We start from the raw sequence: 20,780 nt of genomic DNA, 5'->3' as shown, positions 1-20,780 counted from the left end.
ATCAAGTTGTTTTTTTTTTGTTTTTATTAAATTGGTTTTGTCATTACCGATACCCTAGTGGAAAGTGCACCAACATAACAGCAACATCAATTTGTACGTCTCGAGTGCAGGTTTTGACTTGATGACCTTTCCCAATCTCACCCCCCTCTTCAGCTTTGCTTTCTGTCAATATAGTCATAAATAATGAATAAATGGCAAAAATAAATCTTGTGGTTAACACTGTAGCCCCACAGCAGGAAGGTCACTAGTTTGAGTCCCAGTTGGCATTTCTGAGTTTGCATGTTCTCCCCATGTTGGTGTGAGTTTCCTCTGGGTGCTCCGGTTTTCCCCACAGTCCAAAGACATGCGCTATAGGTGAATTGGTTGAACTAAAATGGCCGTAGTGTACGAGTGTGTGTGTAATGTGATTGTTGCTTCACAATAATGGGTTGCAGACTGTGGAAATTAATGTGCTGGAGCCAGTTTAAGTGATAAGTTAACACATTTATTTCAGCTTATCAGTTAACAGCAGGAATGGAGACAGTAGTTAATTTGATTAAGAAATGGGCCATCTGTCTTTTGTTTGCCTGGGGAGCCACAACTTGCAGAACTTGTTTTATTCCTAATTAACAGTTGCCTTTTAAATCAGCATTGTCTCAGACAATTTCCTTGCTCTGTTAAACATCATTTGATAGATAGATGGTGATATTTGGTCTATATTCTCAGCACAATGTCTTGGATGAATTGGAAGTGCTTTGGAAAGGGAATTATGCGTAGAAAAATATTTAAAACTTTTAGGTGTTAAACAGTCTTAACTGCACTCTGGTTATGCAAATGCCAATCACACCCTCCTGTGACAATCTCAGGGTGATCCAATCACACTGTTGGATTTGAAAGGCACCATCTTTTTAATCCCACCTTCCCAGGGAAAGCATTAAAAACATTCTCTGAAGGAAATACTTGTTGTAGTTGGTTGTAAAAGGTTGTTGATGGTTGTAATAACTGTGAAGCTTGTTTGTGCTTGACAAAAGCTTCATTGTGCAAGAGATAGACCTCTGAATGTCTCCAAGGAGAACCAAACAAGCCTCCGAGGTAAATTGGGAAGTCTGGAAAAGCAGCCAACATAAGTAGCGCCTCCCTAAAAGACCTTTAGCTTCAGTAAGATTCTCTTCAAAGGATTCTCTGCGTGTGCCACATTATCTAAATAGCTCAAAGACTTCGGGATTCCTGCGAGTTCCAGCAAGCACTTTCATGGTGTTAATGGAGTTTGGAATTCACAGTGCTTCGTCCAATACTTCTGAAAACAAAGCTTCATCATCAGATGTCTGCGAGTTCCAGGTTTCAGGTGATCTACTTTAAAGGATAAAACATTGGTGTGTTCCGACATAAAGACCAACATCTCTCAGATTAGTAAGATTTTCTCTTCTCAAAGCTCAAGAGTTATATGGATATATATATATATATATATATATATATATATATATATATATCCAATTCAGTTTGGACATAGCACAGTGACTGTTGATGTTAAGTTAACATTAACCCAAGTCGTCACAAATAAAACAATGCTAGGAAACGGCAACAATGCTAGGAAATGCAACAAGATATTGTAAACAAGCTAAAGCTCACTAGATAAGTAATATTTTAATTGGTAATATAGCAGATTCATGGACAATTACATCGGTAATCAGCATTTGTGCTGCAACTAATTCAAGTCAACAACATTAAATCGCCCGTTTCCACTGAGTGGTACGGTACGGTATGGGTTGGTATGGGTCACCTTTATTAGGCTTGCGTTTCCACTGCCATAAGATAATCTTTTGGTGGGCGTAGTGTACGACAGAAAGTTTCAGTCATCGTTGTTCTCGATCGAGAAAACGTCCACAGTGAAGCTGTACGGGTCTTTCACATATCGTATGAGAAGCACTTCTCAAAAACAGATGCTTTATACACATAAATACTTGTGTATAAATGTTTATTACTAACTTTACTATGAACATGATTTTTACTTACACAATTATTATAGGTATACATATGTTTTATGGATGGGATGGGGACAACCCTCTGATTGGGGGGGGGTTTACATCCATGGCATCATCAACAGCAGAGGTGTAAATATAGCACTTTCCAAACCTCTATCAGCAGGGGTGTCGCGAGGGGTGGGGGGTGGGGGGGGGGACAAAGTGGGGGGCCTGGCAATTTAGGGGCCCTATGCCAGAAAGCCCATTTGCATGTTCTCCTTGTGTTGGCGTGGGTTTCCTGCGGGTGCTCTGGTTTCCCCCACAGTCCAAACATATGCGCTAAAGGTGAACTGATAAGCTAAATTGCCCATAGTGTATGTGGAAGAGCATCCGCTGTGTAAAACATATGGTGGAATAGTTGGTGGTTCATTCTGCTGTGGTGACCCCTGGTAAATCAGAGACTAAACGGAAGAAAAATGTATAAATGAATGATTGATTGTTCAATTTCTGTACTTGAATACTGTTGGACTTCCCAGAAAATCATAAAGAACTGTTTGTTTATTTATTTTTGCTTGTAATTTATTATAATTCATGCAGCTCCACTGCCCAGAAAAGGACTTGACCATCCCAGCCGGTCTAAGTGAATAAAAATCTTTCCAAATAAAGCTGTTCAAATCATCTGGTGAAATTATATTCATTTAGCAGTAGAACAGAATATCATCGCAATATCTTGCAGCCCTAATTTATAATGCTTTATCGTAGCAGTATGTAAAATAAGTCTTTAGTTGTTGTTTTTTTTTTGCATTCACATGGTTTCTGCAGATATCATGTCAAATTTAAGACCTTTTAAGACCTTTAAGTAATTAATTTAAGACCTAAATATCAAAAACAAGAGAGAGAAAAAGCTAAATCATAAAATTAGTGGTACAATAAATGCATTTAAATTAAACAGTACTAAAGACAGGAAAGATGCACCATTGAACTACAGAAAAAACAAACAAACATCTTAATGCTGATTTATACTTTCGCCTGGCACCGCATCGCACACCTTATGAAATGATGAGGCTTTTATACTTGACATGTTCGCCATTGAGATATTCTTTTAAATGACAATGGGCGGTCAAAAGAAACAGACAGTAAAATCAGACGAATAAAAAGAGAATCATTAATATCATTGAAGATGTTTTTGGGGGCCTCTTTTTTGTTTTAACAAACTTACCCTCAGGTTATTTCAAACTTTTCAGACAAAATCTCTTCAAAGTGTTTCATATTCAACTCAAATCAAATGCAGCGCCGTGTCCCAAAAAATTCCATTAGCTTTAAACAAATTACCCAGTGCTGTATTTTTTTATTTATTTATTTTTTTACAATATAGGGTATATTAGTTTACTATTCGAATTCACCACACTTTACTGTAGTAAAACTACACTGTATTACATTTTACCAGTTCACGACTCTAAATACTACAGTATTCTGAAGCATCTCTGGAGAGCAAAAGCACGAGGAAACACAAGACACAAAAACTGTGAGTTTGCATCGTCCGACGGAGCGAGAGCAGATCATTCGCACTTGAGCTGCCAGTGTTTTGAGAGCTTGCGAGCAGTTTTGTCCAAGAACAGAGAAAAACCAGCGAGTGACATTCGTTCTCTCGTACTGCTTAAATGCGTTCCTGACTTGTAATACTAAGCTTACGACATTTGTCTGTGAAATAATGCCATACTCCGCCAGTCGAAATCATGTGGAGTGCACCCACAGCGAACCGCCACAAACACAGCAACATTCAAGTCAATAACAGAAAACTGATTGGCTATTGCAAGTTGACCTCATTTGTAGTTGTAATACCGCAAATTACAATTGGACTAGTGAAATAAAGATCTACAACACCATGAAAACCAAGCAACAACAACAAATAAGCATTTAAATTAGCATTAGATGTAGCGTTACATGGACATTGGAAAAATAAGACCTGTGCAAAAATATTTAGGACCTAGAATAGCTAATTTAAGACCTTTTAAGGCCTTAAATTTCGATTTAAAAATTTTAGACTTTTTTAGACCCCACAGAAACCCTGATTTAACAAAATCCCTCATTTAGTTTGAAGTGATCTACAATCATAAGCCAGCCAGTTAATGGTTCACTAGTTTGTGTACTTTATCAGTGGAGCTTTGAACTTTTACACCATCTCACGTATCCTTATTTCTTCGATTTGGTGTGGCTCGCCTAAAAGTGAATCCTCTTTTCTTCTTTTGCAGACATGTACCTGTACATTGCCGGCCTCGTAGTCTTGTTCTACGTCTATCGGTGGTTCAGAGAACTGGGCAGAGTCTCCAATAAATCAGAGAAGTTTGTGTACATCACAGGCTGCGACACCGGTTTCGGGAATCTCTTGGCCAGACATCTGGACACGAAGGGTTTTAGAGTCATCGCTGGCTGCTACTCAGAGAAAGGAGAGGACGAGCTGAAGAAGATCTGCTCTGACAGACTCACGACGCTGCATCTGGATGTGACTGACAATGAGAATGTTAAAAAAGCTGCAGAGACTATTAAAAGCCTGGTGGGACAGAAGGGTGAGTCACTGACAGAGACACATTTTATAGATACAGCAGAATTATTAGCCCTTCCGTAAAGTTTATATTTTATTTAATAAAGTTATAAAATAGCACAGTATTTCATATAATGTTTTTTTTCTTCTGGATGAACTCTGTAGTTTGTCTAGAATAAAAGCAGTTATTTAATATATAATAATCTAATTTTTTCATTTATAAATATATGTATAATATTTAGTTAAAGTTGTGAAAAAATAATACTTTATAAAATGCCCAGGGGTGCCGCAGGCCAGTACAGGCTCTATGACAACATTCTGATGGTGTCACAAACGAAAGTGAAGTGCCGGGTGAGGGAGGGAGGCCTTAGAAATGTTCTAATTTATTTATTTATCTATCTATTTGTTTATCTATCCATCCATCTATCTAACTTTCTATCTATCCGTCCGTCCGTTTATCTGTCTAGCTATATATGTCTAGCTATCTATATGTCTGTCTGTCTGTCTGTCTATCTATCTATCTATCTATCTATCTGACCATCCATCTATCTGTCTATCTGTCTATCTATCTATCTATCTATCTATCTATCTATCTATCTATCTATCTATCTATCTATCTATCTATCTATCTATCTATCTATCTATCTATCTATCTATCTATCTATTGTATATGTCTGTCTGTCTGTCTGTCTATCTATCTATCTATCCGTCTGACCATCCATCTATCTATCTATCTATCTATCTATCTATCTATCTATCTATCTATCTATCTATCTATCTATCTATCTATCTATCTATCTATCTATCTATCTATCTATCTATCTATCTATCTATCTATCCGTCCGTCCGTCTATCTGTCTAGCTATCTATGTCTAGCTATCTATATGTCTGTCTGTCTGTCTGTCTGTCTGTCTGTCTATCTATCTATCTATCTATCTGACCATCCATCTATCTGTCTATCTGTCTATCTATCTATCTATCTATCTATCTATCTATCTATCTATCTATCTATCTATCTATCTATCTATCTATCTATCTATCTATCTATCTGACCATCCATCTATCTATCTATCTATCTATCTATCTATCTATCTATCTATCTATCTATCTATCTATCTATCTATCTATCTATCTATCTGACCATCCATCTATCTGACCATCCATCTATCCATCTATCTATCTATCCATCTATCTATCTATCTATCTATCTATCTATCTATCTATCTATCTATCTATCTATCTATCTATCTATCTATCTATCTATCTATCTATCTATCTATCTATCTATCTATCTATCTGACCATCCATCTATCTGACCATCCATCTATCCATCTATCCATCTATCTATCTATCCATCTATCTATCTATCTATCTATCTATCTATCTATCTATCTATCTATCTATCTATCTATCTATCTATCTATCTATCTATCTATCTATCTATCTATCTATCTATCTATCTATCTATCTATCTATCTATCTATCTATCTATCTGACCATCCATCTATCTGTCTGTCTATCTATCTATCTATCTATCTATCTATCTATCTATCTATCTATCTATCTATCTATCTATCTATCTATCTATCTATCTATCTATCTATCTATCTATCTATCTATCTATCTATCTATCTATCTACTGTATATGTCTGTCTGTCTGTCTGTCTGTCTGTCTGTCTGTCTGTCTGTCTGTCTATCTATCTATCTATCCGTCTGACCATCCATCTATCTGTCTAGCTATTGTATCTATCTGTCCTTCCATCCATCCGTCTATCTATCTGTCCGTCTGTCCATCCATCCATCTATCTTAACATAATTAACCCAGTTGCTGCAAGTCTTTAAATGTCACTTTAAGCTGAATACTAGTTTTTTTCATGAAATATGTAGTAAAATCTGTCCTGTCGTTAATGCCAAAGACAAAAGAAATAAGTCATTTAAAAATAGTTATTCAAACTGTTCTGTTTGCAATTTTATTGAAAAATATTCTCTGCATTAAAACACATTGGGAAATTCACAGGTAGGCTCAGAATTATGCCTTAAAGGGCTGATAAATGCTTGATTATGACTGACTGATGAACATTATACACTGTGCTGTTATTTTCAGAAAAAAACATGCAGCTAAAGTAGTTCCAGGCAGGTTTTGACCACATTGCATTACATCCATATCACTACGCTCAATTGCAGTTATTTCACAGCCTAAAACAGTCAAAAATCACATTAAACCCAAAAGAAGGCTTTGAAAGAGATGTGTAAGAAACTAGAAGCTGCAACCCAGTGCTGGGAAACACCCATACACTCTAATTCTCACAAATACACTTATACACTACGCCTATTTGGCTTATGCAATTCACCTATACCACATGGGAAGAACATGCAAACTCCACACAGAAATGCCAACTGGCCCAGCCGGGACTCGAACCAGAAACGTTCTTGCTGATGAACATTATAAATTGTGCTCATACACTATGGTCAATTTAGTTTATTCAATTCACCTAGAGTACATGTCTGTGGACAGTGAGGGGAAACCGGAGCACCTGGAGGAAATCCACGCCAACATAGGGAGAACATGCAAACTCCACACAGACATGACAACTGACCCAGCTAGATTTCGAACCACTAATTTTCTTGCTGTGAGGCGACAGTGCAAATCACTGAGCCATCATGCCACCCTATGACTTTCCTTGTATTTTTTTATTTTGTAAAGTTTGTTTCGTTGTTCTTTTGTATTTTTGTCCTTAAGTGATGAAAGCAAATGTTTATTCTTAATGTTCTTTAATCAGGTCTGTGGGCCGTGGTGAACAACGCCGGGATCGCCTTCCCCACGGCACCCAATGACTGGCTGGAGATTGAGGATTTCACACCCATGATTAATGTCAATCTGATCGGGGTCATCGCCGTTACTCTGAGTGTTTTACCACTCATTAAGAAAGCCAAGGGTCGAGTGGTGAACGTGGCCAGCGTTTTCGGCAGGATCAGTACTCTTGGAGGAGCTTACTGCATTACAAAGTATGGAGTCGAGGCTTTTAATGATGCTCTCAGGTCAGTATCAGAGTATTTATTCATTTTCCTTTGGTTTATTGTATTATTTATCAGTGGTCGCCACAGCGGAATGAACTGCCAACTATTCTGGTGGCAGATGTTTTACTCAAAGGATGCCTTTAAAGAGCCCATATTATACATGAAATAGGGTCATATCTTGGTTCTAAGGGTCTCCAACAACAGTCTAATATGCATGCAAGGTCAAAAAACACTTTCATGGTCTTATAATCTGCATTTATTTTTACCTAATTATCCCAGCAACTCCCGTATGAATCGTCCAGTGATTCATTTGTTCCCAAACCCCTCCTTAGCGCGAAGCTAATCTGCGCTGATTGGACCGATGACAGTCTGTCGTGATTGGTCGACTGCCTTCAATCAGAGAGTGAAATGCCCAATAGCTAATCAGCAATATAAAAGTAATCACAGTTCATACACACTTGATAGTGTAGGCGTGGATTTTAGCTGCCACACACACACAAAAACACACACACACCTCCGGACGACAACGCTCCCGCTTCCGCCCGCACACGCCAGGTTTTAGCCTGAACCCGACCGCTCCCGCTTATATTAAGAAATTGTTGTCCCGGTGCCCAACCCGCCTCGTTTTCTGCCCGCCGCGCCCGATCCCGCTAAAGAGCGGGGGAGAACAAAACCAAAAATCACCCAGCTATACAGTCCAGACAGCCAAGCTGTCTGTATAAACACACACACAAGCACCAAGCACACACACACAGACAAAGCTCGCTCTCTCTCTCTCTCTCTCTCATACGCGCGCACGCGCGCTAACACGCACTAACACGCACTAACACGCACTAACACACACACACACACACACACACACACACACACACACACACACACACACACACAAGCACCAAGCAGACACACAAGCACCAAGCAGACACACAAGCAAAGCTCTCTCTCTTTCTCATTCGCATAGCAATATCCGTGATATTGCTAGACAGCCCGCTCCCGTCCCGTTACCGACCGCTCCCGCGATTTATTCGGAAATTTATTCCCGCGCCGCAGACATCTGCCGCGGGAATGCAGACCTCTACCACGGAGCTCTGTAAACAAAGCAGCAGGCGTCCCGTTTTTAACGTGACTTTGCACGCGATAAGAGAATATAGCCAGTTAACCTGATACAGTACACGCGGTTACAAGTAACAAATCACAACTAAATACATTTGCAAGCTAGAGTCAACGAGGCAACAACTTTAATCGCACGTATTTACACGCACGTAGAAATGGAGGAAGAAACCCATCCTGACGTCCATCAGTAAGTTAACTTACTCTTTACTGATCCTTCCTTTAACAAACGCTGATGAAGTATTCTTTGTAGCATGTGTTTCCAGTAGTTTCAGTAGTTTCCAACTGCTTGGTTATAATGCTGAGGTTTCATCTTTGGGTAGACCCTCAATAATATCCATCTGCAGTGTGACTTCAATCGACCGGCATGTTTGTGTGTGTGTCTGGGTTTCTGCGTCAGAGGGCGGGGCCTCAGGTTTGAAATCTCCCGGGTTTGCGCGTGCACGTGAATAACTTGGTTTTGTTCGTACGTCATGGCGAAACACCTAATGACTCGGTATCAAGGCGACTCGTTTGAAGCACTATGAGTCGACTCCTTTATAGATGAATCAACCATTTTAAACACTGTACTCTTACAGATTTAAGCCTTAGCTGGATACTTCACTTCGAGCTGTGTTACACACTACATGGAGGGGAATTTTCAAAAACCCATAATATGGGCTCTTTAAGCCATAACCCAGTACTGGGAAACACCCATGCACACTCATTCTTACACTACAGCCCATTAGTTTTATTTAATTCACCAATAGCACATGTCTTTGGACTGTGGGGGAGCAGACTATAAGCTGTCCAAAATCCGGCCAAACGCGCACAAAAAATGCCCAAAATTTTAAATGTATATTTTAATTTAGTTTTATTTATTTAAAACAAAATTAACCTAGTATGTAACATATTTCTTTACTATACAGCAACCAACACCAGCAGTCACAGAACCACAAGATCACATTGAAACGCAGCCCCCTCTCACCCACACACTGCACTTAATGTTGGGTAGACTACACTACCTATGTATGCATGTTTGACTTTAGAAATTCGTTTTAAAATCTTTTAAACATAATTAGCTGCTACTTGTCAAGCAGACAAGGCTTCTATGTTTGTTCTTGCAGTCAATTGGGGACAAAAATGATAGATAAAAGTGTAATGATAAACTGCTGTGAGTTTAACTGTAGCCGATGCTTGATGCGCGTACAGTTTATGCGAAGAGGAGTCAGATTTGTCCAGGGAGTCAAATTTTGACCCTGTTTACACTGTCAGGTCTTGATGCCCAAATCCAATTTGTTGCCTATATCTGATTTTTTTGCCTGTCCGTTTACACATTCTTTTAATTGTGACCCATATCCAATTCATGTGTTTACACTTGCCATACAATTTAAGACATCTCGCCTTCGTTAAAGCAGGTTCTTGCATCTGCGCCACACTTGCCACGATGACAAAAATTGTCTTGCTTTTAGCTCTGTGAAATATGCGAAGTTCAACTTTAAAAGGATTTTCAGGCAGAGGAGGATGGAAAAGGCTTTCATCACCGCTTGCCCCTATGGTTAATATATGGTGTATCCTCAACCATTCAGAGGAATTTGTGGGTACGAAAGAGATCTCAGGTCTGGTGGGAGCAAATTGTGGCGACTGGCCACTTTCCTCCTCCATGTTTCTTCTTTTGTTGTTGTTTACTGAGTCTGCGACTCCACACATGCTCTCTCCTCTACGTCATTAAACCACAGATAAGTACCGTACCACATTGTCGCAAGTTTAATGGCGCACAAAAGGGAATGCCTTAAATCCGATCTGCCTGTTTACATGACAGTCGCATCTCACATATCTGATGTATATCTGATTTATTTCCTCATATGAAGGAGGACGGAAACCCATCTCTGAAAATCCGAATGCATGGGTCATAGAACAGATACGATCCGGCTCACATATGAGCAAAAAAAATAATAAAAAAATCGGAATTGGGTCATATTCAACTGCCCGTGAAAATGGAGCTTTCCTTCACCTCCTCTTGGGGCTGAACCCACGCTGTTTTGGCTATGCACTGGTCTCTACTAACTGAATGGAGCAGGAGCACAAAATTATATTTTGTTAATTAAATTAAATTATGTTTCAAATCCCTCCCAGATTTTATGAACCCACCCATGGCATTTTTACCCCCACAATCAAATTAAAAACTGCCCAATCTGGCAACACTGCTGGCCCAGCCACGACTCCAACCAGCGACCCTCTTGCTGTGAGGCGACAGTGCCAACCACTGAGCCACCGTGCACAATAATCACAATAATAATCATTCCAAAGCATATCCTAATTGAAAGTTTATAAATAAAAATCTAAAATATAAAAGTTTTTAAATTTAAATGACAAATTCTGTAATTTATAGATATTTTTCTTCTCCCAACTTAATTATTTTTTTTTTATTTCCTTCCCTTCCTCTTTCTTTATACAGTGTATGTTTGTAGCTACAGTGCTTAACATATTTAAGTACACCCTTCACAAAGCTCTCATTTAACTTCATATTTACTTTAGGAAGCTTTACAATATTATATTTGTGCATACACATTAGATTAAGTGATGTCTATGATAAACTCGCTTAAAATGAGTTTTTCCTTAAAACAAGCTCAATAATCTGTCAATGGGGTAAGCAAAATAATCCTTTATCAAAAGGCAAAACAAGATTATTTTACGAAAACCATTGGCAGATTGTTTTGCTTGTTTAAAGAAAAAAGACTCACTCAATTTTGGCATAATATTTCTTAAAATAAGATATGTTTTGCTCATCCAGAAAATTCTTCTTCATTTAAGACTTTTTAGATACTTGGACTACAAAGAAGACAAAAAAAAGCTTAGTAAGAAAGTCATTTAGCAGTGTTGTGGTTTCAAATAAGTTAAATATGTGAACAATTCTGAGACAAAACATAATGTGTGCACATCATGGGCTTCACAGGGGTCACGTGATCTTGAATGAGGTCCTTCAACTAATTCAAGTTTTCTGTAGATCTGCAATTCTGCCTGATTTAAAATGAGTACATAGTGTCACACCAGAGGACATGGTTTTCACTAACAAATGTTATGTTTTTAGAAATATATGGATGAAAAAATTTGTCATTTACTAAAATAGCCACTTGTCAAATTATGCCTAAATAATTTATTTAATGATTTTCCCTTCCCTTCCTCTTGCTTTATTGGGTGTGAGTATGTTTGTAGCTACAGTGCTCAACATATATGAGCACGCACCTCACAAACCTCTCATTTAAATGGATATTTCCTATAGAAAGCTTTACAAAATTATATTTGTGCATACACATTAAATTAAGTGTGATAAACTTACTTAAAAATAAGTGTGTTTTTCCTTGAAACAAGCTAAATAATATGCCAATGGCGTAAGCAAAATAATATTATGTCAACAGAAAACCCAAATTTTGCTTACCCCATTGGCAGATTATTTCTTAAAATAAGACATGTTTTGCTTGTCCAGAAAATGCTCCTTGATTTAAGAATTTTAGATACTTGGACTAGAAAGATGACAATAAAATCTAAGAAAGTCATTTAGCAGTGTTGTGGTTTCCAATAAGTTAAATATGTGAACAATTCTGAGACAAAACATACCGTGTGCACATCATGAGCTTCACAGGGGTCACATATGATCTTAAATGGGGTCCTTCAACTAATACAAGTCTTCTGTGGATCTGCCTGTTTTAAAATGAGTACATGTTGTCACACCAGAGGACATGGTTTTCACTAACAAATGTAATGACAAGAACATTTGTTCTTGTCAAATTATGCCTAAAGTATTTATTTAAGAATTTTTTTATTTTTTTATTTATAAGAGCTATAATTTATTAAACAATGCTTGAGACGGTCACCCCATGGATCAGTTTTGTGATTTGGCTCAAACACAGCAGTTTTAATAAGAAAAGCTTAATCATTTACGGCATTTTTAATTATGATGATAATAGTATTACATTAATTTTTGTCATGTGTGAGTGAATATGCGTCAACAAACCATGTGGAGAAAACACTCATTCATTGATTTTCCTTTGGATTTTCCTTTCTTTATTTATTAGGTGTCGCCACAGCGGAATGAACTGACAACTTATCCAGCATATGTTTGATGCAGCGAATGCCCTTCCAGCTGCAACCCAGCACTGGGAAATACCCACACACACTCAAACACTACGGCCAATTTAGTTTATTCAATTCACCTATAGCACATGTCTTTGGACTGTGGGGGAAACCGGAGCACCCAGAGGCTCAGTGGTTAGCACTGTTGCCTCACAACAAGAAGGTCGCTGTTTCGAGTCACGGCTGGGCTACAGTAGTTGGCATTTCTGTGTGAAGTTTGCATGTTCTCCCTGTGTTTGCAAGGGTTTCCTCCACAGCCTAAAAACATGCGCTGTAGGTGAATTAAATAGACTGAATTGGCCGTAGTGTATGAGTGTGAGTGCAAATGCGAGAGTGTAAGGCTGTTTCCCAGTACTGGGTTGCAGCTGAAAGGGTGTCCGCTGTGTAAAACATATGCCGGAATAGTTGGCAGTTCATTCCGCTGTGGCAACCTCTGATAAATAAGAGACTAAGCCGAAGAAAAACGAATGAATGAAGTTTAACTTACAGTTTACATTTCTTTTTTTAGTGTCCAGTTATTTCCGCTTGTGTGTGTGTGTATTGATGAGTGTGTGTTTGTCTTCCAGGAGGCAAATGGCACCGTTTGGAGTGAAGGTTTTGTGCATTGAGCCTGGATTCTTCAAGACCATCGTCACTGACTTCAATATCGTGGAGAGTACTTTGCACAGATTATGGAATAAACTGCCTCAGGAGGTCAAGGATGAGTACGGCAGCGACTACGTTGACAAGAGTGAGCCCAAACTGGCTTCAAATCAGAGCAATTAATTACACACATCCATAGCCACTACATTTATTAATACAATAATACAATTATTAATGGAGTCATTACACAGATTTTTGGTATTTTAAAGCAAAACATTTTAGGCATAAACCTTTTTTTTTTTTTTTTTGGAGATTTGGGGCTTTTCCTAAACTGTTTTTTTCAAATATAAAGAAAACTAGTGTTACTTTTGTCACACTTTATCAATTTATGCATGTAGATTTCCTTTAGAATACAAATTTATAACTCAAAATGTGCTTTAGAGTGGCTTAAAACACCAAACCTCACAGTTACTGTATCTTGAAGGCTTTTACTGAGGTATTAATTCATATATAATTTGCCTGATTATTCTACAGAAAAAAGGTTAAAATGTATTTTGTTTCAATCTGTTTGCAGTATTTACTGAATCATGGAGTGAAAAAAGGATGACCAAATCCTCCCTTTTTAATATGTCCAAAAAAAATGAATATTAATTTTAAATAATAGGTAAATGTACACTACATATTGCCAAAAGTTCTGGGACTTCTGCCTTTATATGCGCATGAACTTTAATGGCATACATTCCATTCCTAATCTGTAAGATTTTATATGGCACTGACTAATCTTTTGCAGCTATAACAGCTTCAGTTCTTCTGGAAAGGCTTTCCATAAGGTTTAAGAGTGTGTTTGTAGAAATTTGAACCACTCTTCTGGAAGCACATTTGAGAAGCACCACAAAACCATGTTATATTTGTTGTTTTAGTTTTGACAATAGCAAAAAATACATTGCATGAGTCAAAATTATTGATTTTTTTGTTACAATTCTAGATTTTATGATAGTTTTATTTTAAATATTGTCCTATCCTATATTTTATTTACCAAAATTTACACTACACTCTCAGAAGTAAAGATATGCGAGCTGTCACTGGGGTGGTACCTTTTCAAAAGCTGCACATTTCTACTCCTTATTGGTCCATATTGGTACCTCAAAAGTATATATTAGTACCTAAACATTTTAAGAGGAACACTTTTGTACTTTTTAGGTACTAATGTGTACCCTTGAGGAATTTATATGAACCTTTTAGGTACAAATTAATACCTTTTGAAAAGGTACCACCCCAAGGACAGCTCGCATACCTTTATTTCTGAGAATGTAGACTGGTTTTGTGGTCCAGGATCACATTTATGAATTCAGGCAACAAAGAAGAGAAGGCTTTGCTTGCAGTCACTGCTTTAATTCATCCTAAAGGTGTTCAGTCAGGTTGAAATCAAGACTTTGTGCAGGCCAGTCAAGTTCCTCCACTCCAGTCTCACTCGTACAAGTCTTCATAGACCTCGCTTTGTGCACTGACATGCAGTCTTGTTGGAATAGGAGGAGGTTCTCCTCAAACTAATAAGAAGGATATAAATCGAGGTTGGAGTCAGATCCAAATGGGCAGGTTAGCTCCAAGTGGGTGAGACTTGAGCTGCAAATGGGATGACAAAAATCTCCTGCAGTTTTTATTGATGTATTTATTGTATCCTACATGACATGAGTCCAAACTATTGTGTTTTATTAACATCTACACCTTCCACATCCCTAAACCCAATCTCACAGTTAACTGTTTGTTTTATTAACATCTACACCTACCACAACCCTAAACCCTAAGTCCCTACCACTTGGTGTTTACCCAATCTACTTGCAGCATAACTTCCTCTCTGAGCTGTGGCAATACTTGCTTAAATCTATTTAGACAAAGTCGGAAGTTTAAGGTCCACCCAGTTGGCCCAGTGAAGGTGTCTACTGGTGGATGTAGGTTCCCTGTGTGTTAGAATATTAGTATATTTATCTTTTGCTCCAAGTGTGAAAGCACTGAAAGATTATGCCTATTTCTATGACCATTGTACCAGTCGCACTGAGACATTTCAAATGATATCAAACATGACAGAACATTAGTACTTTGAGATTACTTTTGTCTTTGTACTTTGAGTTGGGTAAAGAAGAGTGTGGGAGAGACTAAAGGCTGATTTATACTTTTGGGTCAATCGCACTCGTATGCTACGGCGCAGCCTACGCAATAGCCGCGTTTCCACTCTCGCGCCTAAAGCGAGCGAGCCAGGGCGAGCCAAAGCCAGTGGCGTTTCCACTGTCACTTCCGGGGCCTAATCGGGCCAAAGCGGGGCTTTCTTGGGGCCAGCGGCCGGCCTTTTTCGGCCCGCCGAATACCTTGGGCCAAAGAGGGCCAGCCGGGGCTTCGGGGCGGAGTGAAAGGAGAGGCGGGCACAGTTTTCCGATCGCACACGAGTACATGCGCCAAACACATAACAAATAAATAAATAAGAGAAAGAAAACACCTGGAACAAATTATAGGCTGGGGTCTTTTTTGCATATGATCGCCCTTATGTTTCTCTTTTAAATGTAAGGTTGTTGCATAAAATTATCACTTTTCTTTGCAGCATCTCTTTGATGTTTCAATAACGCATACTAATCTTTACACCATATTAAAGACACAGCAGACAGTAAAGGATTTCAAGAGGTTTTGTCAAGTTTAGTGTTTTTGCGCGTTCAGATGCCTGTGCGTGTGTGAGACCGAGGAAAAGAGCGCTTTATTCATAGCTCTGTTGATGCCGCGAGCGGCTGTTTTCTTTTCACCCATGAAGAAGGTAAGAGTGAAACAACGTTGTGATTTCAACGGTGAATCACCGGTGGTGGTCCGACGGTGAAACAACGTCACTATATAAACGTTGATCCAATTTGCAAAATCGAAAGGTAATTCAACGTTGATCCAACCATAGACCTGACGTTGATTCAACGTTGAATCACCATTGAAATGCCGGCTGGGTTTTTATTGTTTTAATTTATTTTGGAGATAATACACTATATGAATACAACAGAAAGACATTGAACTTTACAAATTTCATGTCCGCTTTTGTAGGCTCAAAACAATAGTGTCATATCTAGATAAAATAGCTAAGCTATATTTAAATAATTTAAAGAATAACAAATATCAGATAGGCCTATAATAAAATCACATTAAATAAATAAACCAATATAAAACTAACAAAAGCTATAGCTATAACAATTAGGTACTAAATCAAACTGTTTAAAATTTATATTAAACTTTCATTTTTCAAAAGCCTCTTTGAAAATGTTTTTTTATTTAAATAAATAAATAAATAAACACCGGAAAATGTTTTAAATATTATTTATAAAGTATTTGGATACGATGATATTAATCAAATCATGCAAACAGAGCATTTTCGGGGTGAGTGAACGCAGAAACTAGGCGACCTTTTTTTTCTGTCTTCCAGCTGCGCAGCACTTTTTTGACGTGGAAAACTGCAAGTTCAAAATGTGTTCTGTGTCCTCAAACAAGTGTGTATGTTTTTATATAACGTGGTAAAATTAAAAAAGGAAATTTAAAATACATAAAGAGCTTTATTAGTGCATTGCTGCTCAGCGCAACGAAATATAGGCTATATTTTATTACGTACTGCTCTTATGTGCTGAAACACTGAACACTTTCCTTTACTTTAGATATAATAAGCAACATCTTTAAATAAAGGGAATCACCTATTAAGTGTCGTAAAGCCTATAGGGAAAAATAATCATGTTTCAGTTCTCTCCGGAGCATTTGGGATGAATGTTGGACAGCGTCTGTCTAGAGGATGTTACAAAATACATTTTATATCAAGTTATTAACGGAGAATTTTATAAATGTGGTGTTATATTATGAATGTGTGCGCTCCCTGTGCTAGGTCCCTCTGTTGGTGGCAAGACCACTGGATTGCGATGCCAGTCGGTCGGCGAGTAAATGAATATGATGAATGAAAACACACAGGCATGTGCATATAGACATGCGTTGTACTGCTGTACAGTAACGTGTCATTTGTTTGTTTTGGTTGTCCTATTTTAATAGTTTCGTGATGATGTGCTTTATCTGCATGATTCTCGCTGAAGTGGGCGGTTTGAGTGACCTTCGATTTGGAGGATGTTCTGGGGGCGGGGTTTGCTGACGCGCTGCAAGCTACTAGCCCCACAGTGGAAACGCGACATGATTTCGGCCTCACTGCTCGACCTCCCAGGCGATTGGCCCGGCCTGGCCCGATATAAGCCCTGGCTCGCACTGGCCTGATAGTGGAAATGCAGCTAATGATGCATAGCCCTATGCCGTGCCCGTCGGCGTTGCTGATGCCACCTCTCAAAAAATGTAACTAAACGTCGCAATGACACATAGTGCAAGCTCTGTGATTAGTCGGCTTGGTAGCACAGACGAGTCCGGGCGGATGGAGCGATTGTTTACAAGTGTGGAGTCCCATGAAGAAGCTCCAGGATGGAAAGTTTTGTTTTGTGTTTACCTCATGGTTGAAGTTGTTGCACGTCTGCCGGTTCCTGCCTCAAAATGAGCGAGTTTGAGCCACTTGTACATTAAGGAAGCGTTCAGGAAAAACAAAACACCAGCGAAGAAACTTGACACAGAGAAACATAAACACCTCACTGCCAACTAGTGTTTCGAAAGTATTATTGCAGAACAACAGAAACAGCGCGCCCAAGTATAAATGCACAGCTACGCGCGTTGTATGCACCGTGGGTCACGCCCAGGCCCGGATTGGCTAATCGGGAGGACCGGGGGAATTCCCGGTGGGCCGGTCCGTTTTTTGGCCGCGAGGGCCGGTGTCCCTAGTTCCAGAATCGGTTGCTCTCAGCAGTCACACTTTTTAAAAATAATTTATTTATTTACTTGACCACAGCCTTCTTATTCATTATTTTACCGCAGCTCTGCTCTTTTTAACCAGATAAGTCGCCATTCAACGTGCAGCCGTTGTGGTACAGTGGTTAGTACGGTAGATCAGTGGTTCTCAAACTGTGGTACGTGTACCACTAGTGGTACGCAGGATCCTTCTAGTGGTACGCGGAGGAATGAAATATGTCATGTACATGCTACACACATTTCAAAATTTATCAAAAATTATGTATATAATATGCCACATATGACATATAGCCTATGTTTCTGAGATACTCTGCCACGTTTTTTAACTGTGCAGAGTTGTAGCTCCTTTACTGGGCCTACCACGCTACTGTATTTCAATACTGCTCATTTTGGTGGTACTTGGACAGACCATTTTTTTTCTAAAGTGGTACTTGATGAAAAAAGTTTGAGAACCACTGCGTTAGATTATGACGCGGCCAACCTGGGTTCGGTCCTCGTCTGAAAAACATTTTTTTTTTTTTTTTCATTTTTATTAAGAAATATAATACTGTTAGGGTTGTTGAACATTTGAAGTTCTAAAAGTGCTGTTTTCTCAAAAAAAGACGTGATGGTGTAATTAGAAACTGAATTGGAAATAACCTTATTTTAATATAGTCAGTGGTGAACTGAGGTGGGCCGGTCTGAGGCTTGAAACTCCAGGGCTGAAAAAGAGTCCCACTCCGGCCCTGGTCACGCCGATCACTTGACGCAGAAATATAATCAAGGCTTAATGTGAATGAAGGAATGAGGGAGATTGTTTCTAAAGCCATGACTTCATTAACAAAGGCATCGTCACTCCAAACACAGAAGCAGACTTTGATTGAAACTTTTTTTTTTCCCAGTGGATTAACTTGCCTGGATTAATTATTCACCTAAAGTATAACAATGTGTGCTAGCAAAATAAATAGTGTAATCTTGGGTTTCACACAATGTTAAAAAGTTAACCTGTTCTGTTGATTTTCCTCTGCAGCAAAGCTGACGGCCAAGGAATTGTTGGAGAAGCTGGCGGACGGGGATCTGATGAAGGTGGTGAGCTGTATGGAGCATGCAGTGGCTGCTGTTCATCCTCGGACACGATATTCTCCGGGCTGGGATGCCAAGTTCTTCTGGCTGCCTCTGTCCTACATGCCAACCTTCATCTCAGATGCTTTACTCCTGAAAAAGGCTGTTCAACCAAAAGCTTCTATTCTGTGAGCCTAAGTGTTGTTTTAGGATGCACACTTGAAGAAAAAGTCTTTATTGCACATTTGTACAATATTGGGAATGAATAAAATACATTTTTAAAGGTGCTCTGGAACATTTCTTGGGAGTTTTCAATGTCAAACTCTAGATTTTATTTTAAAGAGTCCCTATTGTGCATTATAAAAGGTCACGTTTTGGTTTTGAGGGTCTCCAACAACAGGCTGATATGCATGCAAAGTCAAAAAACGCTTTCATTGTCTTATACTCTGCATTCATTTTTACCTAATTATCCCAATAACTTCCATCCCAGTTAGCATTCGAATGTGGGCCTGAAGTGGCCCACCTGTACAATGGCAAAGAAAGACCAAAGATTCAAATTCATACATAGGGCATTTAAGGCAAAGATTTGCATTTGCGAAATGTAATCTGAAGGTAAGCCTAATGTGACCCATGTGGAAAATTATAAATTTGTCCCAAATGATGGAGGACATATGTGAGCCACAGTTGGAAAAAATGTGGCATAAGAGTAATCTGGGTCTAAATCTAAAAAGGCGCACATATGTATGTGAAAATGTGGCCCAATTATCTTAAGACATGTGGGCCACTTTTGGCAAATATTTGGCACAGTAAGCTCTGGCTATTGCACTTGTGAGCCTAATGTGGCCCAGAGAAAATATGGCAACTGTGACCCCAGTTGTTTTAAAACATATGTGAGCCACTTTTGGCAAATATTTGGCACAGTAAGCTATGGCTAATGTGCATTTGAGCCTATAGTGACTCAGAGAAGATATGGCAAATGTGGCCCAGTTATCATAAAACATATGTGGGCCACCTTTGGCAAATATTTGGCACAGTAAGCTCTGGCTAATGTGGCTGTGAGCCTAAAGCGACCCTGAAAAGATATGGCAAATGTGGCCCAGTTATCTTAAAGCATATGTGGACCACATAGACTAATGTCACCATCATGGAGAAAAATATTTGCTTTAGTTAGGCTCATAGCCCTGCACCTCTTTTTTTTTATCTTTTTTTTTTTAATTTGGGGGGGCCTAACTTTCAAGTTCTTAACTTTTAAGAACTTGAAAAGTGTAACAAACAAGCCAAGTAAAAAAATAAATAAAATAAAACTAAGTGAGGCACAACCTGTGATGAAATAAAATAATTCACTGATCTTAACCAATATATAACCCATTATTAGAAGTAACATGATAACATGCTCGCACATGCCACAGAATTATGAAGGTTTAAGCTTAAAAAAATTCTATGGTTCAACTTCTGCTCACAGAGACATCAATAATCAGCGTATGAATCTCAACAACAATGACAATTAATAAAATGAACAAAACTCACAAACACCACAAACAGGATACTAAAAGTGACTAAATCAACATCGTCAACATAAACAGCAG

The 20,780-nt window shown here is 38.6% G+C and overlaps 1 protein-coding gene and 1 long non-coding RNA gene across 5 annotated transcripts in view; one reads left to right on the top strand and one right to left on the bottom strand.

Moving 5' to 3' along the window:
• Positions 1 to 8,410, bottom strand: part of LOC141374964 (uncharacterized) — a 124,118-nt gene extending 115,708 nt beyond the window's left edge. Inside the window, exons 1-2 of one of the 2 annotated variants that reach the window (XR_012385652.1) lie at positions 8,379 to 8,410; positions 8,009 to 8,303 (exon numbers count right to left, since the gene is read on the bottom strand). This is a non-coding gene — a long non-coding RNA (uncharacterized lncRNA). The remainder of the gene's footprint in view (positions 1 to 8,008; positions 8,304 to 8,378) is intronic. The other variant, XR_012385653.1, reaches the window with a different exon arrangement.
• dhrs9 (dehydrogenase/reductase (SDR family) member 9) overlaps positions 1 to 19,481 on the top strand; it is a 30,184-nt gene extending 10,703 nt beyond the window's left edge. The window contains 4 exon segments of one of the 3 annotated variants that reach the window (NM_199609.1): positions 4,193 to 4,507; positions 7,263 to 7,521; positions 13,290 to 13,453; positions 19,163 to 19,481. In NM_199609.1, the coding sequence (NP_955903.1) occupies positions 4,195 to 4,507; positions 7,263 to 7,521; positions 13,290 to 13,453; positions 19,163 to 19,386 (960 nt within the window). In that variant the 5' untranslated portion in view covers positions 4,193 to 4,194 and the 3' untranslated portion in view covers positions 19,387 to 19,481. 3 annotated transcript variants of the gene reach the window in all.
• Positions 19,482 to 20,780: the final 1,299 nt, after the last annotated feature.

This window comes from Danio rerio, chromosome 9 (genome assembly GCF_049306965.1).
Source record: "Danio rerio strain Tuebingen ecotype United States chromosome 9, GRCz12tu, whole genome shotgun sequence".
Classification (NCBI taxonomy): domain Eukaryota; kingdom Metazoa; phylum Chordata; class Actinopteri; order Cypriniformes; family Danionidae; genus Danio; species Danio rerio.
This window is presented reverse-complemented; position numbering and strand designations above follow the sequence as displayed.